At 42.3% G+C, this 24040-nt stretch overlaps 1 protein-coding gene across 8 annotated transcripts in view; it reads right to left on the minus strand.

Annotated features, from left to right (window-relative positions):
• Nucleotides 1-1709: 1709 nt before the first annotated feature.
• The window catches only part of LOC123765868 (Checkpoint suppressor 1-like), a 110581-nt gene continuing 88250 nt past the window's right edge, over nt 1710-24040 (minus strand). For 4 of the 8 annotated variants that reach the window (XM_045754700.2, XM_045754699.2, XM_045754701.2 and 1 more), the window contains 8 exons: nt 19293-19569; nt 16102-16301; nt 14997-15209; nt 13942-14096; nt 12551-12837; nt 9723-9811; nt 8335-8564; nt 1710-5687 (listed from right to left, as the gene is read on the minus strand). In XM_045754700.2, the coding sequence (XP_045610656.2) occupies nt 5333-5687; nt 8335-8564; nt 9723-9811; nt 12551-12837; nt 13942-14096; nt 14997-15209; nt 16102-16301; nt 19293-19569 (1806 nt within the window). In that variant the 3' untranslated portion in view covers nt 1710-5332. The remainder of the gene's footprint in view (nt 5688-8334; nt 8565-9722; nt 9812-12550; nt 12838-13941; nt 14097-14996; nt 15210-16101; nt 16302-19292; nt 19570-24040) is intronic. The other 4 variants (XM_069337327.1, XM_069337326.1, XM_045754698.2 and 1 more) reach the window with 2 other exon arrangements.

A 24040-nucleotide genomic window follows, 5' to 3' on the forward strand; every position in this document is an offset into this window, starting at 1 on the left:
TCCTACACTGCCCTGGTAGGTAGCATCCCATTTCTCCAAGGTAAATTCTTTTTCATGACCACATTTTCTTGTGGAACTTGCCAGTCTACTCTCCATTGTCCTGTCCCCTGCTCTTCTACTTGGCACTTCCAATAATCAAATGGGCTTCTAGTTTTCACTCTCCACTTTCATACTTCCCTCTGCCCCTAGCATCTCCCTTTCTAGACATGATGTATTAATGGGGAATCCAAATTTTCATCCACACTTCCATTGAAATAGGAAATAATCCTTATTAAGATTACTCAGATGGCGTCTGCCTCACACCCGTGGGGTCCGTGCTTCGAGTCAACTAAGAGCCCAGATGAATGAAATGGGGAAATCTGTTAAAGCCATGAGGATGATGTGAACATGCACATTGGGTACTCTAAAGTATATGCCCTAACCAATTCAGCCATGACATGCTCAAAAAGCAATGTAACCTGGGATTTAACTAAATCCTCTAGGGGGTCCTCAGGCTTCCATTGAAGCCCAATCGTGGTTTCATTCATTGCCCCCAAGCACTTTGGCTGTTGTATAGGAGTTCTACCTGCAACACTTCTCTTAAAATGCAAAGAAATCGCATTAATGCAAAAAACATTACAGGTAAAACTTCTGTTCAACAGCGAAAGAACTTGGGGCCAATGCATGAAACCTTGGTTGGGCTTTATTGGAAGCCTCAAGTACCATAGAGGATTCAGTTGAATACCAGGTTGCAATGCTTTAGTGCATGTAGTGCCAGAGTTGGTTAGGGCATATACAGTACTTGGGAGTACCAAATGTGCAGGTTCAAATCATCCTCCATGGCTTCAACAGATTCCCCAATTGATACATCATGTTAATGATTTCTTTATGCATCTTGAGCCATTTGCTTACCACTGGCATTTTGTTGTAACATGCCACTGGCTATAGATACTATCCGTTTTGGATGATGGGTTGCATTCCAGAGGAAAATACATGCATTGTATCTGGAAAAACAACTGCCAGTTCAACACCAGCTGTGTTATGGGCTATTCATGCCTGTGCCACCTCTTGGGTGGCTTAATCTTTATCACCAGCTGTGGATTTAGAACCATCAAATCTGTAATATTCCACTATAGAGGTGATGAGTGATTTTAGAAGACTGGTGCCTTCTTTTGATAATTACTCGGAACAAATAGAAGAAATGGCAAAGAAAAAGTGAATGCCTACTGAAATGTTTCTGAAAGTTGATTACAAGAAGAGGAGGGGTAAAGAATTTGACTATAAATGACAGGGCTGTGTAAATGTATGCAATTGTGGCCAAGCTGTAATTTACGCGTTTAACCATTGCACTATTAGAGACACGAGTGAATGTACTTGCTAAGGCACAACTTATCAAAATTATATATACTTGTAAGGAGTCTTGCCATTTGGATTCTTATTACACAATCACAAGCAATGTGTTTTTCTAACATTTCTATTTAAGTAACAAGAACAATATAGGGAAAAGTGAGCAGCACTGAATACAAGTTAATCAGGATCATTGATCAGAATCAATCTTATATAATTATTCAGGTTAGACTCTGGTGAAGATTTTCACTGCCAAGATAATCGGTAACAACTATATAAATACACAGATTTAATACGCTCACTATTCATGTTATAAGACTGCTGCACTACCATGTTGGCTCACACCCCCACAGTTACATAAACATGTAAGTAAAACTTGGGCATCAGTTATAACCTTCCATATTTTTACTTCTGTAATATTTATCTACAAAATCTCATCCATGTAAATATAAATTTAGCCATACAGTATGCCATGCGGATAATTTGCTAGCATAATAATTACCTAGACCGAGGATTTTTTGTACATAATGTGGTAATTAAAGTCAAAATGATTTTATAAGTTTGCAATGACATTACAGTATATCTCATTTAACTTGTGTAATATAAGCCAAAATACTTTCCTAAACAAGATATCTTGAGCAAATTGTTAAGTATATTAAATAAAATTAAGAGCTTAAAATGGATTCATTAGGACAAACACTCAAATCAGCCTGATCAATCGCTGACAATGGACTGGGCAGTACCTTCTTTCAAACAAGGCTAAGAAAGGTTAGAGGCAGCAAACACAAGTGTCACAATGCACTAAAAAATCACATTAACACTTTTGCACTTTAGGCGCATGAGCGTCAGACCACTTCAAGGTGGACTGGGCATTTCACGTGAGCACGCGTTAATACTGAAAAGTGTATACTCTTTCAATTTTGTCACCTCAATTCTCGTCCAAGTTTTTAGTTTTGGTATCAATGTGTTCGCAATAGAATTCCCAACAGGACTATATATGTCCAAAAATATCTTAAAGCCCAGCGTATCACCTGCACCAAACCGAGAAATTGGCCGTGCTTTACCTGTGAGCGCACAAGAGCAATAAAATGTGTGTACTCTTTCTCACTTTGGTCACCTCAATTCTCATCCTAGGTCTTTCATTTTCTTATCAATGTGTTTGTAATAGAATTATCTACAGGGAAATATGCATATAATCTCCAAAACTGTGGCGCACCCCACCCACAGCCAAGCCAAAAACAGGCCATGTGTTACCCATGAGTGAACACCCATTGGCCCACCCTCTACACCCCCATATCTCACTCACAAATGTTTAGCATTTTTTCGGTTGATAACATCCATTTTCGTGTTACAGCGCTCATTTTAGTATCATTCTTCCCAATAGAATGCTTTAAAGGGATATATGCACATAAGGGCAAATGGAAGAACAACATTAACCAATACAATAAGATAAAGTAGTTTTAAATTTTTGACACACTGATGCGTCATTCCTGCACATTCTTCTAATAATTTTTTGACACCATACTGCATTTTTCCCGCGCAAAAGTGTTAAAGGAAAGAAAAGAATGCATTTAGAACGGGTAACATTTTACCAATATGTAACGGCTGCCTACATAAAACACCAAATTTCAGAAGGGTACTATCCGGACATTGCCGAGTGTTATCCACAAATAAATGAGGAAAAAAAAATTAGATTGTGATAATTACTTATCTATTACTAATTGAGAGTATTTTTTAAAGAGTTCAAAATTTCTACACATGTCAAAAGATTTTTATTTTAGTTCAAAAGACTACCCAAAATATTATATAATATGCATTTTATACTGACAACTATTAATCATTGCTTGTAAACCAACTCTCACATCCAACAGAATGCACTCCCTACAAGCCTACACACTAATCTCGATAAAGAAGGCTTATATTCACCAACTGAAAGAATCTACAGCCTTAGTACGGCCTTTGCTATTTTGTCACTCTTATTTGGCACATCTGACATGTGTGCTTATTAAAACCAAAGAAATTATATAAATCTTGTGAATCCTTTGGCACATGTTTAGGAAATTGATTACATGAATCTCTATAATGGACCCATCTGTGTTCAGAAATTCAAATACCATAAAATATAAAAGTGAACATTAGTTCTTTTTTTTTCCTTTTTTTTTTTTTAAACTATGGTGCACTCTAATATCACATTATAAAATCATTTTTTGTCTGAAAAGTACAACTAAGGTGAACATAAAGGCACCCTCCTGGGTGGTAGCCCAGTTGTGTCTCGCTCTTGGTGTTAAACACCTCGACTCTTGACTGCAACTTATTACACCCTTGTTTTGCTAATACCATGGAAACAAAACTGTATTTTTAAACTGTACCAAACTACAGCACAAACCAGAACACATCACAAACTTATATCTTATTCTCTTGTAACCAATGATAACTCTAAATAGTTGTTATATACTTAATTATATATTTGACATTTTAAGGAAGACACAGGTGGACTTAACAGTAAACTACCAGGCCTGATATCATCGTAGCAGATCGTACGCACATAGGTGCAATATAGTCGCATCTTTAAGATGATGGAAGAATATGGCTCAAGCTTTCATATGCATTTCATGACTTGCAAGGAAAGAGTTGATGAAATATGGAGGAAAACTCTAGAGCCATATTCCTCTATCCAAGTGACAATCAATTTTTTCCTGAAACTGATGTCAAAATATTACAAGTCAAATGTGCACATTTACAGTAATAAGAATTGAGACAGCTATTTTAATAAATTTTTTCACTGGAAAATAACAATATGATTAAGATTGATGAAGCAATACAAACAACATATTGCAATTAACTTCCACAGTACAGAAATATTCTACTTAAAAACATATATATATATTAATCACAATTCGACCATATAAATAATGCAAGGCTACAGTACATGTATATACATAGTTATCACAGTTAATTTTTAGTTAGTTTTGTATTACCTGCGTAACACGCAGTACAGTATACTGAAAATAAGGTCCAAATCTCAGCTCTTGAAATCTATTTTGTATAATGCTCTCTTCTCCCCCTCCTGCATATTTAAGCTAATCTGTGAGATTAATCAGGCCAAGTAGCTAATTCATAACTTCTGAAACTAGGAGAACATTTACAGATTAAACAAGAACAAATATATTCTTAATCTCATTTGACAGCTTATATATGTACAATAAAGTATATCTGGATATATATTACAGGCTTATACCAAGTATATTCAAACAATTTATAAAATAACACGTCAGCTAGTGTATAAACAGTATTGCTCTTTAATAATGCATGTAGTGCATACACAAGCCAGAATTATTGCATATGCAAATTAAATTTCCATTCAAGTTAGAAGGAAATCAGAGAAGACTAGTGCAAGGTGATTCATGTGTGTTTATATAAACATTGTAAACATAAATTATTGCTATCTTTAGTCTATTGGCTCTGCAGTCAAGAAGTCAATAAAAGAAATTTAAGAATACTACAAAATAAATCTGTAGTGTACAGTACCACAAGAAACTGGCACTAGACAGAAAACTTGAGTAATTAATCACAGTGCTTATAACAAACTCCTCCATTAATGCTTCAACAGAGGGCTAAAGAGCTGACACAATGCCAAGCTTAATGCTTAAAGTATGCCAACAAATCAAGGAAAGCTAAACAACAATAGGAAAGTTCAGTATCTACAATACTAACAACTCTGACTGCAAGTGTTTCTTATGCACCTTAAGTAACTGTATTTACAAAGCATTATGAAAAAATGTACAAAAACATATATCAACTTCAACCACTAAATTGCATAAGATGCATTGCAGTACTTTGCATACTAGTTAGTCACTTTCTTGATTCATTATAGACACTTGAGGTCTACTTTATGTGCACCTGGTACTCTTCTGGACCACAAGCTGTGACATTTAATAGAACCTGCATCTCTCTGCAGACATCCACAGGCATCTGAAGTCATTTTCATAAAATATTCAATATTTTCCTAATGCGAATTTGGAAGTTGATGCCTATGAGCACTACGACCTTGAGCTCCACTAAACTTTTTAACTTTCAACACTTTGTTATTGTTATTGATGATTGTATTATTATTGTGGGGTAGCACTGCCTTGTTTTTACTACCCTTAGATGGTGTCAATTTGGCAGATGATTGTTTTAAAATGTGCACTTTACCAAGACGAGAGGGGGTACAATTGTCTGGGCGGTGAGAGCGATAACTGGGTGTTATGGAACCTCCTTCACGACTGCGTTGTGATGCAAGGGAAGTCGCTACAGCTGCTAGATTGAGTAGTGCATCTGCACCCTCTACCAGCTGACGCATATCAGCTTGCGATGCTTCACTGAGGGATAAAGTGAGTGGAATGTCATTACCAAGTACAGTACATCCAAAATTCCAAAGCACTCACTCTTGATATGAATTATTATGTATAGTATAAAAAATGAGAGGTAGACTTTTTAAATTCGCACACACACACACAGTGCAAACATTATTTAATAATTCAAAGTAAGAATGTCATTAACGAGTACAGTACATCCAAAATTCCAAAGCACTCGCTCTTGATATGAATTATTATGTATAGTATAAAAAATGAGAGGTAGACTTTTTTTTTTAAATACGCGCACACACACAGTGCAATCATTATTCAATAATTCAAAGTAGCACAAGCAAAATATTTCAAAATTACATCTAGCTTTTGGTCACCACTCATAGGCTTAGCTTATACACAGAGCTTACATAATTTATATATGGTTTGATCATGAGATGATGATCACAAACTATAGCTTTGTCACCATGTTGGCATATCAATACAAATATGAAATATTCGTACAAATATTTGTTCCCTATCTTCCTTTTGCTGTATTCTTTCTCCCTGAATATACACTTGATACAAGCTTTGATTTTATCTGGAGACATTGGAACAGAGATCCTGCTAGATACATCAAATTCTTAAAAGTGTAATTACAGTACTACTGTATTCACCTAGTTGTACTTGCGAGGAAAGGGCTCTGGTTCTTTCGGCCCGCCTCTCAACTGTCAATCCATCCACCTTTCCACTTTTTTTTTTTTTTTTTTTTTTTTTTAACACATCACCACATCATTTGTGATCATTTCTGAGAGAGAGACAGACACACTTAGAGGTTGATATCACGCCAGACCTGTCCCCCAAAGCCCATATCAAGAGAATAACATCAGTGTCATTTGCCAAGTTGGCCAACATAAGAACGGCCTTTAAAAACTTGTGTAAGGAATCATTCAGAACTTTGTATACCACATGTCAGACCAATCTTGGAGTATGCAGCTCCAGCATGGAGTCCTAATTTAGTCAAGCATAAGATTAAACTGGAAAAGGTTCAAAGGCCTTCCACCAGACTAGTACCTAAACTGAGGAGTATGAGCTACGATTAAAGACTATGGAAATTAAATCTCACGTCGCTGGACGACAGAAGAGTTAGGGGGGACAATCACCACATACAAGATTCTAAAGGGAATTGATAGGGTAGATAAAGTCAGGCTATTTAACATAAGGGTCACACGCACTAGGGGACACAGGTGGAAATTGAGTGCCCAAAAGAGCCAGAGATATTAGAAACTTTTTCAGTGTCAGAGTAGTTGACAAATGGAATGCATTAGGCAGTGATGTGGTGGAGGCTGACTCCATACAGTTTCAAGTGTAGATATGAGAGCCCAATAGGCTCAGGAACCTGTACATCAGTTGATTGACAGTTGAGAGGTGAGACCAAAAAGTCAGCCAGAGCTCAATTCCCCCGCAAGCATAACTAGGCGAGTACAACTAGGTGTACACACATACACGAACCAGCCTGTAGCAGCTGTCTAACTTCCAGGTACTTTTTTACTGATAAATAGGTACCTGGGAGTACCTGTTACCCTTAATGCCCCTGTTACCTACTTATACATATACTGGTAAATAGGTAACAGGCATCAGGGTGAAAGAAACTCTGCCCATTTGTTTTTGCCGGTACCGGGGTTCGAACCCGGACCCTTGGGACTATGAACCCCGAGCGCTGCCCACTCAGCCACCAGCCCCTGTGATAAAAACTGTATGTAAAGATGCTTGTTCACATAACCATGTTGAGTACAACATTGACAAAGAACAGTTTACTCATGTTTTCCGTTGACATGCTAATTAATTTTTTGCCCAACTGTTCTAATCCAGATGTTAGAAACATGAATCAGCACCCGAGGTGAACCAAAGAGCTGGACAAAAAGAGGCCATTGAACACAGGAGGCAAGTTAAACATGATTCTTATTTTGTAAGAACGGCAACCAAAGGCCCTTCAACCTGTGAAGCCTCACAAGCAAGCCAAGAGCCTTCAACCAGTGCGACTTCAGTAGCTGGCTTTCAAAACTGATCTTGCCAAGCTCGTGTACTTGTACAGTAATTTTAGTGTTAGATTATGTTGCATAAATTTTTAAGAACTACACTGTATAGTACCTTACTTAAAGATATACCGTACATTACTGAACAATATTGCATGCAGCACGAATCAAGACTAACCACAACAAGGTAAGCTCAAGTTTCTGTTCAAATTAATTACAGTACTGTACTTGAATATTTTTAAATTATTGTGTGTGTGGCAATTCAAATTACTGTATGTTGGTTGTGGTACAAAAAATGTTGCATATTTTTACTTTTTGAACTTCCCCGGTAAAAATTCTGATCATCCGCATGTTCGGCTTATCTGGTAAGGGGGGAGGGGCCTTCCCATATAATTTAAATAAGCGAGCTTATACAGTACTCTCTTAGCTGACTACAGGAAAAACCTCTTAAGAATTTTTCACTCAGAGCAAGATGATGATAAATGCCAGTGAATCCATCACTATTTTTTCTATATGGTAAATTCAGATTCGACCTTCACATAATCATAATTGAGGGCCTATAGTGTTAGCTAACATGAAAGATCATTGCACATTTTGCTAATTCACAGATATGAAATCATGTACACAATTCAAAGAGCCATACTAACCTGGCAACATCACTATCATATGAATCGTCTGAAAATGCTTCATCTACACTTGAAGTTGGAGAATGGTTGGCTTTCTTGGGTGGTGAGAGATGAACATGAGGGTCTGAGGAATTATGCATAGTTTGTAGAGGAGCAGGATCAGCAGTGTAGTCGTCATCCCCGTCCACTGATGTGTATGAATGGTCTTCACTAGGGGAGGAGCTAATCACCATCATGCGTGCATCTCCAACCTTGAAAATAAACTTTTGTTAAACTTATAATCATAGATATGAACAAAGTTGTTTTTTTTTAGCCTTACTGCATTTCATATAATATCACTATGCTTTACTACAACACAAAACAACAAACACTATTCAATATTATTATAACAAACATTAAACACAAGAACATAACATACCAGGTAACAACTAAGAAAACTGCACAAGGCCTATTGACCCAAACAAGGCAGCTCCTACTTACATTCACCCAAACTCATTTATGTACATTCCTAACCTATGCTTCAAATAATAAAGTGATCCTGCATCTACTATGTTACACTGTAATCCGTTCCACAAACCAGCAACCCTGTTTCTGCATTTTACTTTTCTTCTAAGGCTTCCCTGATTTTGTTACAGCAATTTAGTAATTGCAAAAGGCCTGCTCTAAATTTATGTTGACTTTGGTTGTGATGTTCATTGTTTTACATATAACTGGGGATTTGATTCATACTTAAATCTCTAGTGGAAATAAATCTGATCATGTAAGTGATTCTGGCATCTGCTTTACATCCAAGCTTTTTCTTCCTATTAAACCGAGTACTCTTGCTACTTGTACTTCACAGTTCTTTATAAATATGGAATTCCAGGAATTGAGACCCAGGGCTAAGCACATGGGCACGTTATCAATTTCTTTCGCAAAGTTTGCTGTGCTCATGTTTATGTAAGTTATGCTGTCAGGGTTTTGGATATCATTTATAAAGATGATTTCCGAATCTTCAATTTTCATGTTGTCTAATGGGGGAGTTGCTAAACACAGCCTCGTACTGTTTTAGGATTTAGCCGATTTCTTTGTCATTCTCTGTGTATGAACCTTCACTTTATGTATAGGTTCAATACTGGAGGGTTTTTTTTATTTTGATTTTACTTATCTGGAGATTTATTTTGGATTTTTTTTGGTTATCTCTTGTATAGCTTTCTGTTCCAATTCAACTACTATACTGTAGTACGAAAATACAACAAACATGCCTACAACACACAATACTTCTAGCAATACAACTTCTACTAAATTACAACAAACACTCCTACAACACAAATATTACAATACATTTATTACTTCTAGCAATGCAACTACCACACTACTAATATAAACCAAACGCAAACTTAATCAGAGACAAACCACAAGTTACACACCTCCGTATGTTTTCTTTTCCTCTTTCTTTTTCTACTTTCTTCATATAAAACAGAGGTGTCTTTCCCATCCCTCAGCTGGGAGTAAGATTCTGTAAGGAAGAAGGTCAATTAATATACTCCAAATAACGTCAGACTTGAAGGGCATAACAAGGCAAAACATGCTAAGGATTTAAATCTTAACTTGATAAAGAATTCTTAAAACTGACATTATCAGCATTAAGGAGATCTAGGTAGGTATCCTCACTTTCTATGTACTTAGTACTTGTCTTGGCAATAGTATCTCTGTTGTTCCAGCCAACAGCAAGGCAATACTCATAGTATAATACTGGTAAAATCTAATTAAAATACTGATTTTTATTTAAGCATATGACAAAAGGCAGAGGAGAAAAAAAAAGAAATAAGAGGAGAGTATTGGTTGTAGGTTCATCTGATCCCAATGATCCCCTTCACTTCTGAGGAAGACAGATTCTAGTCCTGTGTTCAAGGTAGGTCATTAGTCATCAGAAGCCCAATTATTATGGGAAGATGACCTGTTATCTGTGCAGTTAACCAAGGGAAGTAACTGAATGCTCCACATACACACAATGCCGTTTTATTTCACAATTTTTGTAGAATTTTAGAACCAATGAGAGTGAATTTGGTCCATGCAACATCCTCTCTCTTGCTTATGCTGTGCTTTGACTGTTACCCCTCACATGGGACCTCTTCCCTTTCATCACCTTCCTTTTTCCATACGGATGTCTCGCTTGCAAGATTCCCTCTCAATTCATATTAGCAATCTCTCCTCGTTCCATCTTTGCCCCCATGGAGAATCCCACTTACAAAGTTTTGCAAGACCTTGACTCACATGGTAAAGATTTCTACCCCTCCTATGGTTATGAAACACCTTTTCCTTGAAAACTTTTCTTTGCACTTATGCTCCATTGCCCTCTTCGCAGACAGGTCTAAGTCTTCCGTCAGTGTAGGCTACTCCATTGTCTTTCCTGACCAAACTTATATGTGCCACCTGTCTCTTTAGACTAGTATTTTCATGGCAGAACTTTATGTAACATTGTATACACTTCGTCAACTGCTTTTCCGACGCCACCATTCCTTTGTCACTGTGGTTGACTCCCACAGTGCCCTCATGGCCCTGGAGTCATTTAACCCAATGCATCCTGCGGTGGTTGAAATTCAACATTGGCTGTTTCTCATCTCTAGCAGATTTAAGTCGGCCGAGTTTTGCTGGGTTCCCGGCCATATTGGTATTACCTTAAATGAACAAGAGAACACTGCTGCTAGGGAGGCTGTCTGCACTTGCCCCATTTCCAAGAGGCATTTCTTATTCAGATTTCTATCAAGTCATTCATTCCTCACTCCGAGACCGCTAGCAGAATCATTGGTCTGTGGTTACAGGTAATGAACTATGCACTCTTTAAAGTAATTTATCCCATTAACCTACCTTCCGCTTCCGCTTATCCCATTAACGCTTCCTCTACACATAAGGGGCATAACTGCCAAACCCCTCACAGTGTTCAAGAGAGAACTGGATAAGCACCTCCAAAGGATACCTGATCAACCAGGCTGTGACTCATACGTCAGGCTGCGAGCAATCATGTCCAACAGCCTGGTTGATCAGTCCAGCAACCAGGAGGCCTGGTCGACGACAGGGCCGCGGGGACGCTAAGCCCCGGAAGCACCTCAAGGTAACCTCAAGGTAAGGTACCTCCTACCATTGTAATAGATGGTGGGAAATGATTTTGGCTAGGTTACATATTGGCCATACACACTTAACTTGTGGGCATTTAATAGAATGCCACCCTGCTCCCTATTGTCCAACCTACATTGTCCCACTTAGTCATGCACCTTGAGAAATGCCATGATTTTTCAGGACAATCTTTCATCTTCCTTTCCTAATATCCATCAAGGTCATTTGTCCCCCCCCCCCCCAAGAAAATCCTTGGCAAATCTGATACCTTCGATACTGCTTGCCTTATGTGCTTTTGTTCTCATATTGGCATCCTCGATGATAGTAGTTTTTGAATAACCTTTAGCAACACTGATGGTGCAACATAGTCTACCCATCTTGGTGCTTTCTTTTGATAATTATTTACTTGTCCTTATCTCCAAACACCTATTTTATGGCAACTAGATTGCTTAATTAAAACTTTCCAAAATTACTATACAGTATATTTTCTATAACTTAAAATATTTCTTTTTAATTTCCAATACCTGCTTGACGGGGTTCTGGGAGTTCTTCTACTCCCTAAGCCCGGCCCGAGGCCAGGCTTGACTTGTGAGAGTTTGGTCCACCAGGCTGTTGCTTGGAGTGGCCCGCATTCCCACGTACCCACCACAGCCCGGTTGGTCCGGCACTCCTTGAAGAAAACTATCCAGTTTTCTCTTGAAGACGTCCACGGATGTCCCGGCAATATTTCTTATGCTCACTGGGAGGGTATTGAACAACCGTGGACCTCTGATGTTTATACAGTGTTCTATGATTATGCCTATGGCACCCCTACTCTTCACTGGTTCTATTCTGCATTTTCTTCCATATTGTTCACTCCAGTAATAATTTTATATATATTTTTTTCCCCTGGGGGAAATTTGACTGTCTTCTTGCCATACCGAAGTATGGTACCTGCAATTTTGAATATTATTTTTGATAAATATTATATTTGTTCTAACGTTACAATAAAATATTTTTTGGTATGCAATACTCTAACCCTGGAGTCTTAAATTTTTGGCTTTCTATATCCAGTTTCACATAGGGAAAGCCAGCTTAAATAATTGAGATGACCGAGGGAGCCTGAAAAACAAATAGAATAAGGAAAAACAAAGGTGCTTACCACTAGCCGGTGTAACAATCCGTGAGCCATGTTTGAGGGCCAACATGGCTGCTGCTGCATCAACATCCTCACTTTGCACACCTGGTGCTGCTGCTCCTGTGCCTGTGCTCCCAAAACTGCCAAATCCTCCTACTGCTGATGACCCCAAACGACGTGCAAGGTACGGGAACAGTTCAGGATTGGGAATATTTGCTCCCGCAGGTTTAGAGGGGCTAACAACAGGACTCTCGACACTCACTGCAGTTCTTGCAACACTTCCTTGACCACCTATTGTCTCGCCAAGCTGCCTGTAACATCAGTCAACAAAACAGTTACACAGGAACTATTGAGACTTCAAGAACATACCAAGTTAAGGAATAGTTTAAATATTAATACAAACAGCATTTTGGTAAAAACCAACAATTCTTGATAGCCAGCCCAACAGAAAGACCCTAACTTCACAGTTTACATAAAATGGGGCTAATTATACATGTACACAAAATAATTCATAGACAAAGTCAGATAGGAGGGATGAGAGAGAGATTGTCCTGCACTATTCAATTAGTCCTGGTTGGTATTTTACAAGGGCATGAGAGAGTTAGGATGAAAGAAGAAGTACCAGCAATGTTTTCATCCTCATCTTCTTTTCAATACCCCAAATCCTCCTCATCATCTTTATCCCCCCCGACCATGCTCTACCATCATTAGGAGTGCAAGCTCGGCTTGCAAATGACATTTAATTCTTTCAGCGACTTTTCATGTTTCTTGTCTCAAGCCTGGCCTCGGGCCGGGCTTGAGGAGTAGAAGAACTCCTAGAACCCCGTCAAGCAGGTATCAAGCTATACATTACTCTACTATACATCTAAATATAAAACTTTTAACTCCATTTACTGGATAGCTTTATTTAATGGAACAAGTCCAGTCCTAATTAATTTACTGATCAGAGATTTCACTGTACACACTGAACCTGTCCATTATTTCACAGGATGGTAAATACAAACTTCCATTAGTGATTAAGCCAAGGTTCTTTTTTTCTTTTATAAAAAAATTTGAAATTTTAAACACTGCCAAGTGGAAACGGCTGGCAGTGCCAAGTGGAAACGGCTGGCAGTGCCAAGTGGAAACGGCTGGCAGTGCCAAGTGGAAACGGCTGGCAGTGCCAAGTGGAAACGGCTGGCAGTGCCAAGTGGAAACGGCTGGCAGTGCCAAGTGGAAACGGCTGGCAGTGCCAAGTGGAAACGGCTGGCAGTGCCAAGTGGAAACGGCTGGCAGTGCCAAGAAGAAACGGCTGGCAGTGCCAAGAAGAAACGGCTGGCAGTGTCAAGAAGAAACAGTTGGCACTGCTAAGCAGAAATAGTGATCTATTAATTTACAACTTCAAAAGAAAATGGTAGGATCATTGCGTGACCCACCTATACAGCACTGGCCTGTTATAAGCAGCCTTGGTAGAAACCATGTAGATACGATCCAGATTGGAATACGGATGAAAGGGCGTCTTGCTCAATGCCTGCAGGAGGTTAGGACGATAAGCTGGATCAACCATCCATAATGAGCCCTTGCCCAAATTCTGAAAGTAAACAAATGAACAATAAAGATAAAGAGTGTGAGTGGGTTGTATTTTTATAAAGAGCTACAGCTTTGTATGGCAAAGAGGCCTTCTGATGGTTCTTTTATTACTATGCTCTCTCATGGCAAAGACAAAATGTAATTACAACTATATAGTTTACAAAAACAAAAATAAACTACAGCATTTAAAAAAAAAGAGAGATACAAGTCTGGAGACACCCAGGACGGAATGTCTGCACATTAGTAAAACATGAAACTGAAGAGACATTTTTGAAAGTACTGTGCACAGTAAGTAGCCAAAGTACTTAAGTACATTTTTAAGAGGGTAGAAAAGTCCAGGGGCCAGATTCACGAAGCAGTTACACAAGCACTTTCAAACCTGTACATCTTTTCTCAACCTTAGTCGGCCTTGTTTACAATTATTTTACAGTTAATGAGCTCTGAAACACCAGGATGCTCTTTATAACAATAACAACAGTTGATTGGGAAGTTTTCATGTTTGTAAACTGTTTAATAAATGTAACCAAAGCTGTCGAAGATTGAAGAAAGATGTACACGTTCGCAAGTACTTGCGTAACTGCTTCGTGAATCTGGTCCCTGGTCTTTGAGAAGAATAAGAAATCAAATGAGTTTTATAGAGAAATGGGAAAGAAATGGTAGATAAGAACTACTGCCATGGTGGTAGCACGAACATGGGTTAATAATACACAACACAATGCTCAAGTTTAGCTGCGCGAGAGAGAAGAGCAGATCGAGATTATGAAAGTAACAGGCAAGTGCAAATTAATCTTATAAATTATAAATATAGAAGTAATTATTAGGTACTTGAATGGTTTATATTGAATGACAAATATAAGTAGGAATTATGAGAAAATCATAAAAATTAGCTATTCAAACTTACTGGTGCCTTCTCCACCTTGCGAAAACATTTATTGAGAGAGAGATTGTGTCTAACTGAATTTTTCCATCCAGTGGGGGCATTCCTGAAGTAGGGAAAGTGGTCCAAAATCCAGGCATAGATATCCTTAACTGGCAGGGCTTTATTGGTGGAGTCCTCAATGGCCATGAAGATGAGACACGAAAATGAATATGGTGGTTTTGCATTTACATGTACCTGGAAAAGAAAATATTGATAAAAAATCTGCAGTGTAATAATGTAGGTACCATTATCATCCTCTAGCAACTATTACCAGTACCAAAATCCTCTGTCAATTGTTTGTGATGTGTGTAAATATGTGAAGACATTTTGAACAAGGGTGAGAATGGCTAGAGCTAACTTATTGCTATGTGCATTTATATCTAAATACATTTATTTCAATTTCAATAGTCCTATCAAAGTGAAACTACCCAAAAGAAAACAAACTGTGCCAGATACCACACATAAGAAGGCCTACAACTCCACACACAAGACAACACTCCCTATATGTAGCCACGTGCAACCCCCCCCGCTGGCCACAAATAAACATTATCATTGGAATCTCTCAAATAGTTAATTTAAAATAATCAAGCAATTATACCCAGAAAGAAACAGTGCACAAAATGCAAGAGTGGTGTACTCAGATGTATAAACTGCTATGTACAATTGTTATGTACATCAAGTGTCTTAAAAGAAAAAAGAAAGTTAAGCAGAGAGAAAGAGAGAGAGGTGTGGAGGATGAAGGGAGAGAGGGAAGAAGGGATGGCAGTGTGTTAATGAGCCATGAACAGAAATTAGGTTATTAGCCTCTTGGAGGTTTGCCAAAGATCCTAATGTATTGTTGACTAAACCACACTAGAAAGTGAAGGGACAACAACGTTTTGATCCGTCCTGGACCATTCTCAAGTCGATTGTGCCCTAATGTATTACATAACAAATACTGTAAATAACAGAAAAGAGAAAAACAAGGATGGGGGGATAGAGAAAGACAAGGAGAAAGAATAGTAGTAGTAGTAGGAAGGATGATGAGATGGGAAAGGGAATATGGAAATGAAGAAAAGAAGAAACCTTGGAGGTCAAGCTGCCACACCTGAGGGTTGTATGGTATGGGCTGAGAGCGCGAGGGCTGGGTGTGGGGCTGGTCGTTGAGGGTCAGCTCTCCAGGCTCCAGGGCATCAGAAGACTCATCACCATAGTCACTCGTGGGCGATTCCGCCTTTACTACCTCCGCGCCTTCAGCTGCACCTCCTGCCATCCCTTGGCTCATCTTGACGGGAGACAGTGCTGTGCCTACACCAACACAAATATTACCTTTAGAATTATTATATAATTTAATTCAGTACAATATATGGAAACAAAAGTTAGATTAAACAGTACTGGATACAAAATATGCAATGAGAGACTGCTTCATGACTGTGGCTTCATGACCCCACTCAACTACACAACCTTCACCACATCAATACCCTCTCTACACCCACATCATGCTCACCAAACCACCACATTATGGACCCATGCCATTCCTGTGCCTCAGGTCATACCTGTCCCAAGGACCCCCCCCCCCACCCATTTCTAACTGCACCTGAGGGACGTAGTCATAAATCCTCAACACCTACCCTCTCCCCTTCCCTTAGGAGCAGCACACTCCACTATATATATATATATTTATTACTACCTCTCCATACCACAATACATAACCCCACAATACAACCCCCCCTCCTCTCCCACTTGTGCAAATTATTGTATTATTGTAGTAGATAACTTTCATTAATATCCATCTTTGTGGGCATCCAAACATAATTATAAAAATACTTGCTCTATAGACAAAGCAAATACTGTAGTTGGTGTATGCCTGGCTGACAATGTAAACAAGAAAACAAATGGAAGACCCCATGAAAGAGGCCTCACCCCACCACACCACTGTGGCAGCAACAGACTATCACATACAGCCACCGTCACCAAGTTACGATCAATGAATTGATGGTGAAATGACAAGTCTGCCCACTCTATCAATATATAATCTGATCTTTACACTGCACAGAGGTAGGAGAGGGAGGCTACTGAAGGGTAAAATGACAGTTACAGATGTAAATGCCCCAACTGTCTACTACCATTACAATTTCCCCAAATACTCGCACTCACAAAATAACAATGCCACTAATCACGCACTTGTGTGGGTTATTCCTCTCACCTCACCCATGAGGCAGTCACCTGGGAGCACGGGCACAGGTGCTCTTACTATTATTATTATTATTAAAAATAATAATAATAGTTCATTTTGCAAGGGAACAGACAGCCAGTGCATACATACATATTAGGCTTTTATTGAGCTGTGTAAGGTTGAACTACTAACCTTCCCCAGGAGGCCAAAGGAGGAGGGGTGAAGTCAGTGGTAAGGAGGGGTGAGGCTAGTGAGAAGGAGAGGCTGAAGCCAGGGGGGAAGGAGGGGGTGAGATAAGGGGAGAGGCTGAAGCCAGGGGGGAAGGAGGGGTGAGATAAGGGGAGAGGAAGGGTGAGGCCAGGGAAAAGGAGGAACAAGGCCAGGGGTAAGGAGGGGGGGTGGAGCAAGGGAGGAGAAATTGGGGAAGAGGCGGCCACACCCCTCCTCTCATCACTGGAGCCGGTCGGCCGAGCGGACAGCACGCGGGACTTGTGATCCTGTGGTCCTGGGTTCGATCCCAGGCGCCGGCGAGAAACAATGGGCAGAGTTTCTTTCACCCTATGCCCCTGTTACCTAGCAGTAAAATAGGTACCTGGGTGTTAGTCAGCTGTCACGGGCTGCTTCCTGGGGGTGGAGGTCTGGTCGAGGACCGGGCCGCGGGGACACTAAAGCCCCGAAATCATCTCAAGATAACCTCTCAAGATAACTGGAGAAGGACCATCATTAGGGCATCAAGCATACCAAACTTCAAGAGACAAGCAGAACACCAGGAGAGCCAACACTGCACTAACTAGCACAAGTCTGTCACCGAGGCATATCGGCACCACCTCAATAGCTCACGTCACGCTCCCTTCCCCCCCCCTGCCATCCCACCTCAATATTACTACCAGAAAGGCAGATGAAATTTGGCAACAATTATGAGGAAAGCTGGAGATGCTGCACTGCTTACGTCACACTGAAAATGGATGGAGGGCTGGCCCACAGTGTGTGGGGAGTGAGGGCTGGCCCACAGTGTGTGGGGAGTGAGGGCTGGCCCACAGTGTGTGGGGAGTGAGGGCTGACCCACAGTGTGTGGGGAGTGAGGGCTGACCCACAGTGTGTGGGGAGTGAGGGCTGGCCCACAGTGTGTGGGGAGTGAGGGCTGGCCCACAGTGTGTGGGGAGTGAGGGCTGGCCCACAGTGTGTGGGGAGTGAGGGCTGGCCCACAGTGTGTGAAGGTGCTTGAGAGCACAACAAAAAATATTTACAAACTTTAAGAATGGCCTATATATGGGTAGCATAAACAGTCCAGCAGACAGCTCAACATAGCAATTGCCAGGATCATGTTGGGTTACCGTCACCTGCGGCAGGTGACTAATCTCCCAATCCTGAGTACTTCATGTGTAATAATGTGTGTATGCCCTGAAACAGTACATTTTAGAATGTCTGGTCATTTGACCTTTCAAACCTGCCAGTATGAGGCAACTGGAGCTTTGCAATTACTGTATCCACTCTCGTGACCTTCATGATATCCTGGTAACCCATTCCTCCAGTTTTCTTAGTGATATCTTCATAACCTTATGAAAGTACTGCATGCATGGTCATGGCCCTCACGTAGTTCAGTGTAGCTGCATGAATGGTCATGGACCCCACGTAGTTCAGGGTAGCTGCATGAATGGTCATGGTCCTCACGTAGTTCAGTGTAGCTGCATGAATGGTCATGGTCCTCACGTAGTTCAGTGTAGCTGCATGAATGGTCATGGTCCCCACGTAGTTCAGTGTAGCTGCATGAATGGTCATGGACCCCACGTAGTTCAGTGTAGCTGCATGAATGGTCATGGACCCCACGTAGTTCAGGGTAGCTGCATGAATGGTCATGGACCCCACGTAGTTCAGTGTAGCTGCATGAATGGTCATGGACCCCACGTAGTTCAGTGTAGCTGCATGAATGGTCATGGACCCCACGTAGTTCAGGGTAGCTGCATGAATGGTCATGGACCCCACGTAGTTCAGTGTAGCTGCATGAATGGTCATGGACCCCACGTAGTTCAGTGAGCTGCATGAATGGTCATGGACCCCACGTAGTTCAGGGTAGCTGCATGAATGGTCATGGTCCCGAGTAATAACAAGGCAGAAATACTAACCACGAAGGAGGTTGGAGTCCTGCAACCAGGAGAGAGACGTGAGCTCGTCATCGGTGCGGGGCCCTGACGACGACGACGACGACTGTGGAGACAAGGATGGTGGAGGCGACGACGAGGGCGAGGAGGACTGGGAGGTAGTGGAGGGCTGGTGGTGGTGGAGGTCAGCCAGCATGCAGGTGGAGGTGGTGGTGCTGGTGGTAGTGGTTGTGGTTGTAGTAGTGGTAGTAGTGATGGTGGTGCTCACCCCGGCCACAGCTTCCACAAGTCTGTTGCTCTCCTGTCGAAACACAATACAAATAATGATCTTACTTCGTACAAAAAATATGAATATTACTTAGCCTATATTTACATTTGCATTGTTGAAAATCAAGGACAAAATATTTATTACTGAAACATTACCAGAATCCACACACCTCTTGTGGATGAGACACGGACCTAAAACACGTTTACCTCTACTCCTATACGCTTCACATGTAATTTGCCTGCATGAAATATTGAACAAAAGATGTTAGGGTCTACCAATTGCAGTTTGGAAAAGAATTAGGTACCGAGACAAGCGTGAAGCTAATCAATGATGTCCACCCACAGCCTGGGAAGATTCGGCCTATTAATGAAGACGTGATTAATCCTGTGGTTTCCTCTTAGGCCAAAGAGTCATCAGCAGTCAATCTAGTTGTCACTAGGCGAAGAAATCGAGAACTAGCATACTGCAGCGAGCAACTTTGGGGCGGACTGCAGCGAGCAACTTTGGGGCGGACTAGATGACCAATGCCTGTAAGTAGTGGGAAAACAGTGACTTCTAAAGTCAGTGGAATGAAACACATGGTACTACTGTTGCAGTAGTCATAAGCTAAGCCTGCCAAGTCCACGAATGAGTAGTGAAGGAAGGGGAGGCCAGGGTCGAGAGGGAGGAGGGAGGCCAGGGTCGAGAGGGAGGAGGGAGGCCAGGGTCGAGAGGGAGGGGGTAGAGGCCAGGGTCGAGAGGGAGGGGGTAGAGGCCAGGGACGAGAGGGAGGGGGTAGAGGCCAGGGACGAGAGGGAGGGGGTAGAGGCCAGGGTCGAGAGGGAGGGGGTAGAGGCCAGGGTCGAGAGGGAGGGGGTAGAGGCCAGGGTCGAGAGGGAGGGGGTAGAGGCCAGGGTCGAGAGGGAGGGGGTAGAGGCCAGGGTCGAGAGGGAGGGGGTAGAGGCCAGGGTCGAGAGGGAGGGGGTAGAGGCCAGGGTCGAGAGGGAGGGGGTAGAGGCCAGGGTCGAGAGGGAGGGGGTAGAGGCCAGGGTCGAGAGGGAGGGGGTAGAGGCCAGGGTCGAGAGGGAGGGGGTAGAGGCCAGGGTCGAGAGGGAGGGGGTAGAGGCCAGGGTCGAGAGGGAGGGGGTAGAGGCCAGGGTCGAGAGGGAGGGGGTAGAGGCCAGGGTCGAGAGGGAGGGGGTAGAGGCCAGGGTCGAGAGGGAGGGGGTAGAGGCCAGGGTCGAGAGGGAGGGGGTAGAGGCCAGGGTCGAGAGGGAGGGGGTAGAGGCCAGGGTCAAGAGGGAGGGGGAACCAGGGTCAAGAGAATGGGGAGAGAGAGAGGACACAAAGACCAGGAGTAAAGCAGACTGGAGAAGAGGGGATGGAGGAGGAGGAGGAGCAAAGTGCGAGAACAAATAACAGGTGTGAGGGGGAGGGGAATGATGGGGGGGGGGTGGAGTAACACTTGAGATAGTGAAGTAGGGGAGCGCATTGGGGAGGGCGGGGGGAGGCAGGAGGACAGGTTCACTATGGCAACAATGTGGGTGGCGTGGTGTAACACATTGTTCACCATGGCAACCTGCATATGTGATGTGATCCCCCCCTCCCCCCCCCCCTTCACCAACACTTAAGTGCCCCCTCTCCCCCCCACACTCAATGTTCTCGCCTGCAATTACTAAACTTATTTGGATTTTTTTTCTTTTGTCGCGGAACCAATATTCACAAGAGCTCCAATATGTTTGCTCACAGAATCGGGCTTACCAGCTCTGCTGTTACCAGCGACACCCTATCGAGCATGCCCCCCCCCCCACCCCCCCCCACCCCACTCCCAGGCCGGGCTCTGGGAGTAGAACAACTCTTGAAACCCTCTTCAGGTATGCTCCAGGTATCGCCTGGTCTGGGTGTCTTTACCAGCCAGCATCTGACAAACGGGGGAAAAAAAAAGAAATATGAATATCCGTCCAATATTACATTTGCACTGATGTTACCAAATTTGTGTGTGTGACTTGGGAGAGATGTCTGGCTTGCCGTGTTCTCCAGCTCCACATTATAAAGTTGCTTTACTCACACGTGGTGACTTGTTCCCCCCCCCCCCCCTCCTCCTTTTCCCAACACCCATACCCATTTCCTTGCATTTACTGGAACTGAACTTTAGAAGCCACTTGTCAGATCATTTTGATATTTTTGTCCAGTTCTTCCTTTAGCCTCTTTCTTTATCAAAAGCGGAAACAAATGGGCAGTTTCTTTCACCCTGATGCCCCTGGTACCTAGCAGTAAATAGATACCTGGGAGATAGACAGCTGGTAGGGGCTGCTTCCTTGGGGTGTGTAACAAAAAGGAGGCCTGGTCGAGGACCGGACCGCGGGGAAGCTAAGCCCAGAAATCATCTCAAGATAACCATCTCAAGAAGATCCCAGATCAAATCGGTGGTGGGAGCGAGTGTTATCACATGTTGTTGTTGTTGTTATAGATTTAGCTACTCAGGATGACATGTCCATGTAGCACGGGCTATAGTGAGCCCGGAATGTTATCACAGCGCCGCCATCTAATCACACGTCTAAGTTAGTGAGGGTCACCCTTACTTGTGCTCGTATACCAGCTGGAGCAGCGCCTCTTACTCTCTACACTAGAATCCTAAACATGTATTTATCTGACTTTACCTCAGAGCAACCATCTCTAGCGGCCTCGACCGGGACAGGAAGCAGACGGCTTGTTAAAGGTCCCCCCCCCCCGCATTAAATGAACAAATCCACAAGAGCCGTGTGGATTTCAATTGATGCATCACAGGGTTATCTTGAGGTTATCTCGAGATGATTTCGGGGCTTTTAGTGTCCCCGCGGCCCGGTCCTCGACCAGGCCTCCACCCCCAGGAAGCAGCCCGTGACAGCTGACTAACACCCAGGTACCTATTTACTGCTAGGTAACAGGGGCATTCAGGGTGAAAGAAACTTTGCCCATTTGTTTCTGCCTCGTGCGGGAATCGAACCCGCGCCACAGAATTACAAGTCCTGCGCGCTATCCACCAGGCTACGAGACCCCCTGTTGTGATTTGTGTGTCACCCTCATTGTTTCTTTAGATTTTTCCTGTCAAATTTTAAACTGGAGAATACTGTCTTGGCATTTGTAACTTGGAGTAATATGTGGTTCCCTTTGAGCGTAGGAGCATCTCCTGTCTTCTGTCCTACACTGTGGCTCGTTGGGCCTCTTGCTTTTGCTCCTTGTATGTGTTACATGTTAATTCACATATTTAACTAACTTTCATGCATATGTGTTCCTATAATCCCCAGTCACATTTGTTCTTTGAGTGCTCTTCTTCCCCCCCCCCCCCCTAAGAGATGAGTTAAATAATGAACTATGGGTCGCTAGGGACAATAACCCCCAATAGTTCAATGAGTGGTCTTGTACAGACAAAGCTATGGATGGTGTTAGTGTCTCCCAGCTTGTCTAGCCTCAGTGCCGGTACTCTGCACGTATCCTCATGGCACTCATTCATGAGGTGCAGTAAATATCAAGAGAAAGCCCCAAGTCATCTTCTCTTATTTGTAAGTTGAAAAATTAACTTTACAAAGTCCATTTTACAATTTATTATTATGTCCTAACGCTCAGAGATGGGTATCACTGACCCTTGTCAACATTATCAAAGGCAGCGTTCGAATTGTTAAAAGTTGACTGATGAAGATTAAGCCACCCAAGAGGTGGCACGGGCATGAATAGCCCGTAAGTGGTGGCCCTTTTGAGCCATTACCAGTAACAATAGATGATACTAGAGATCTGTGGAGGCGCGACTGCACCCTGCGTGACGGGAGATATGTCTCCCGTGGTTAAAAGTTGATTGATTGATTGATGAAGATTAAGCCACCCAAGAGGTGGCACGGGCATGAATAGCCCGTAAGTGGTGGCCCTTTCGAGCCATTACCAGTATCAAGAGCTGATACTGGAGATCTGTGGAGGCGCGACTGCACCCTGCGTGACGGGAGATGTCTCCCGTGGTTAAAAGTTTGTGTGCTGCCGGATATATAGCCGAGGATGAGGTGAAGGTGGAGAACCTCACCAAGTATCAAAATCTGGATTTAACTATATTTACAAATTCCATATGTTCTGTTTTGTAAAAGTCTCGCCACTATTGAATTTTCCCCACAATAACCCCTATATACTGGACCACCAGGGAGAGGACCCGTGGCCACCAGCTGCAGTTAACAGCCAGTTGAGCAAGCACAACAAGGCGAGTACACTACTTCTCTACCACCAGCAATTATACCAACACACACACACTGACATCAACACACACTGACATCAACACACACTGACAACACACATGTAGATATGATAGAGCCCAATAGGCTCAGAAATCTGTACACCAGTTGATTGACAGTTGAGAGGCGGGACCAAAGAGCCAAAGCTCAACCCCCACAAGCACAAATAGGGGAGTACAAATAGGTGAGTAAAAACTGACAACAGTCTTCAAAATGCCTCTCAGAGGAAAGAATGAATGATCACTGATAGAGTGATGTGTAGAATGGCTGGC

The sequence above is a fragment of the Procambarus clarkii genome, chromosome 37 (assembly GCF_040958095.1).
Source record: "Procambarus clarkii isolate CNS0578487 chromosome 37, FALCON_Pclarkii_2.0, whole genome shotgun sequence".
Taxonomy (NCBI): Eukaryota; Metazoa; Arthropoda; class Malacostraca; order Decapoda; family Cambaridae; genus Procambarus; species Procambarus clarkii.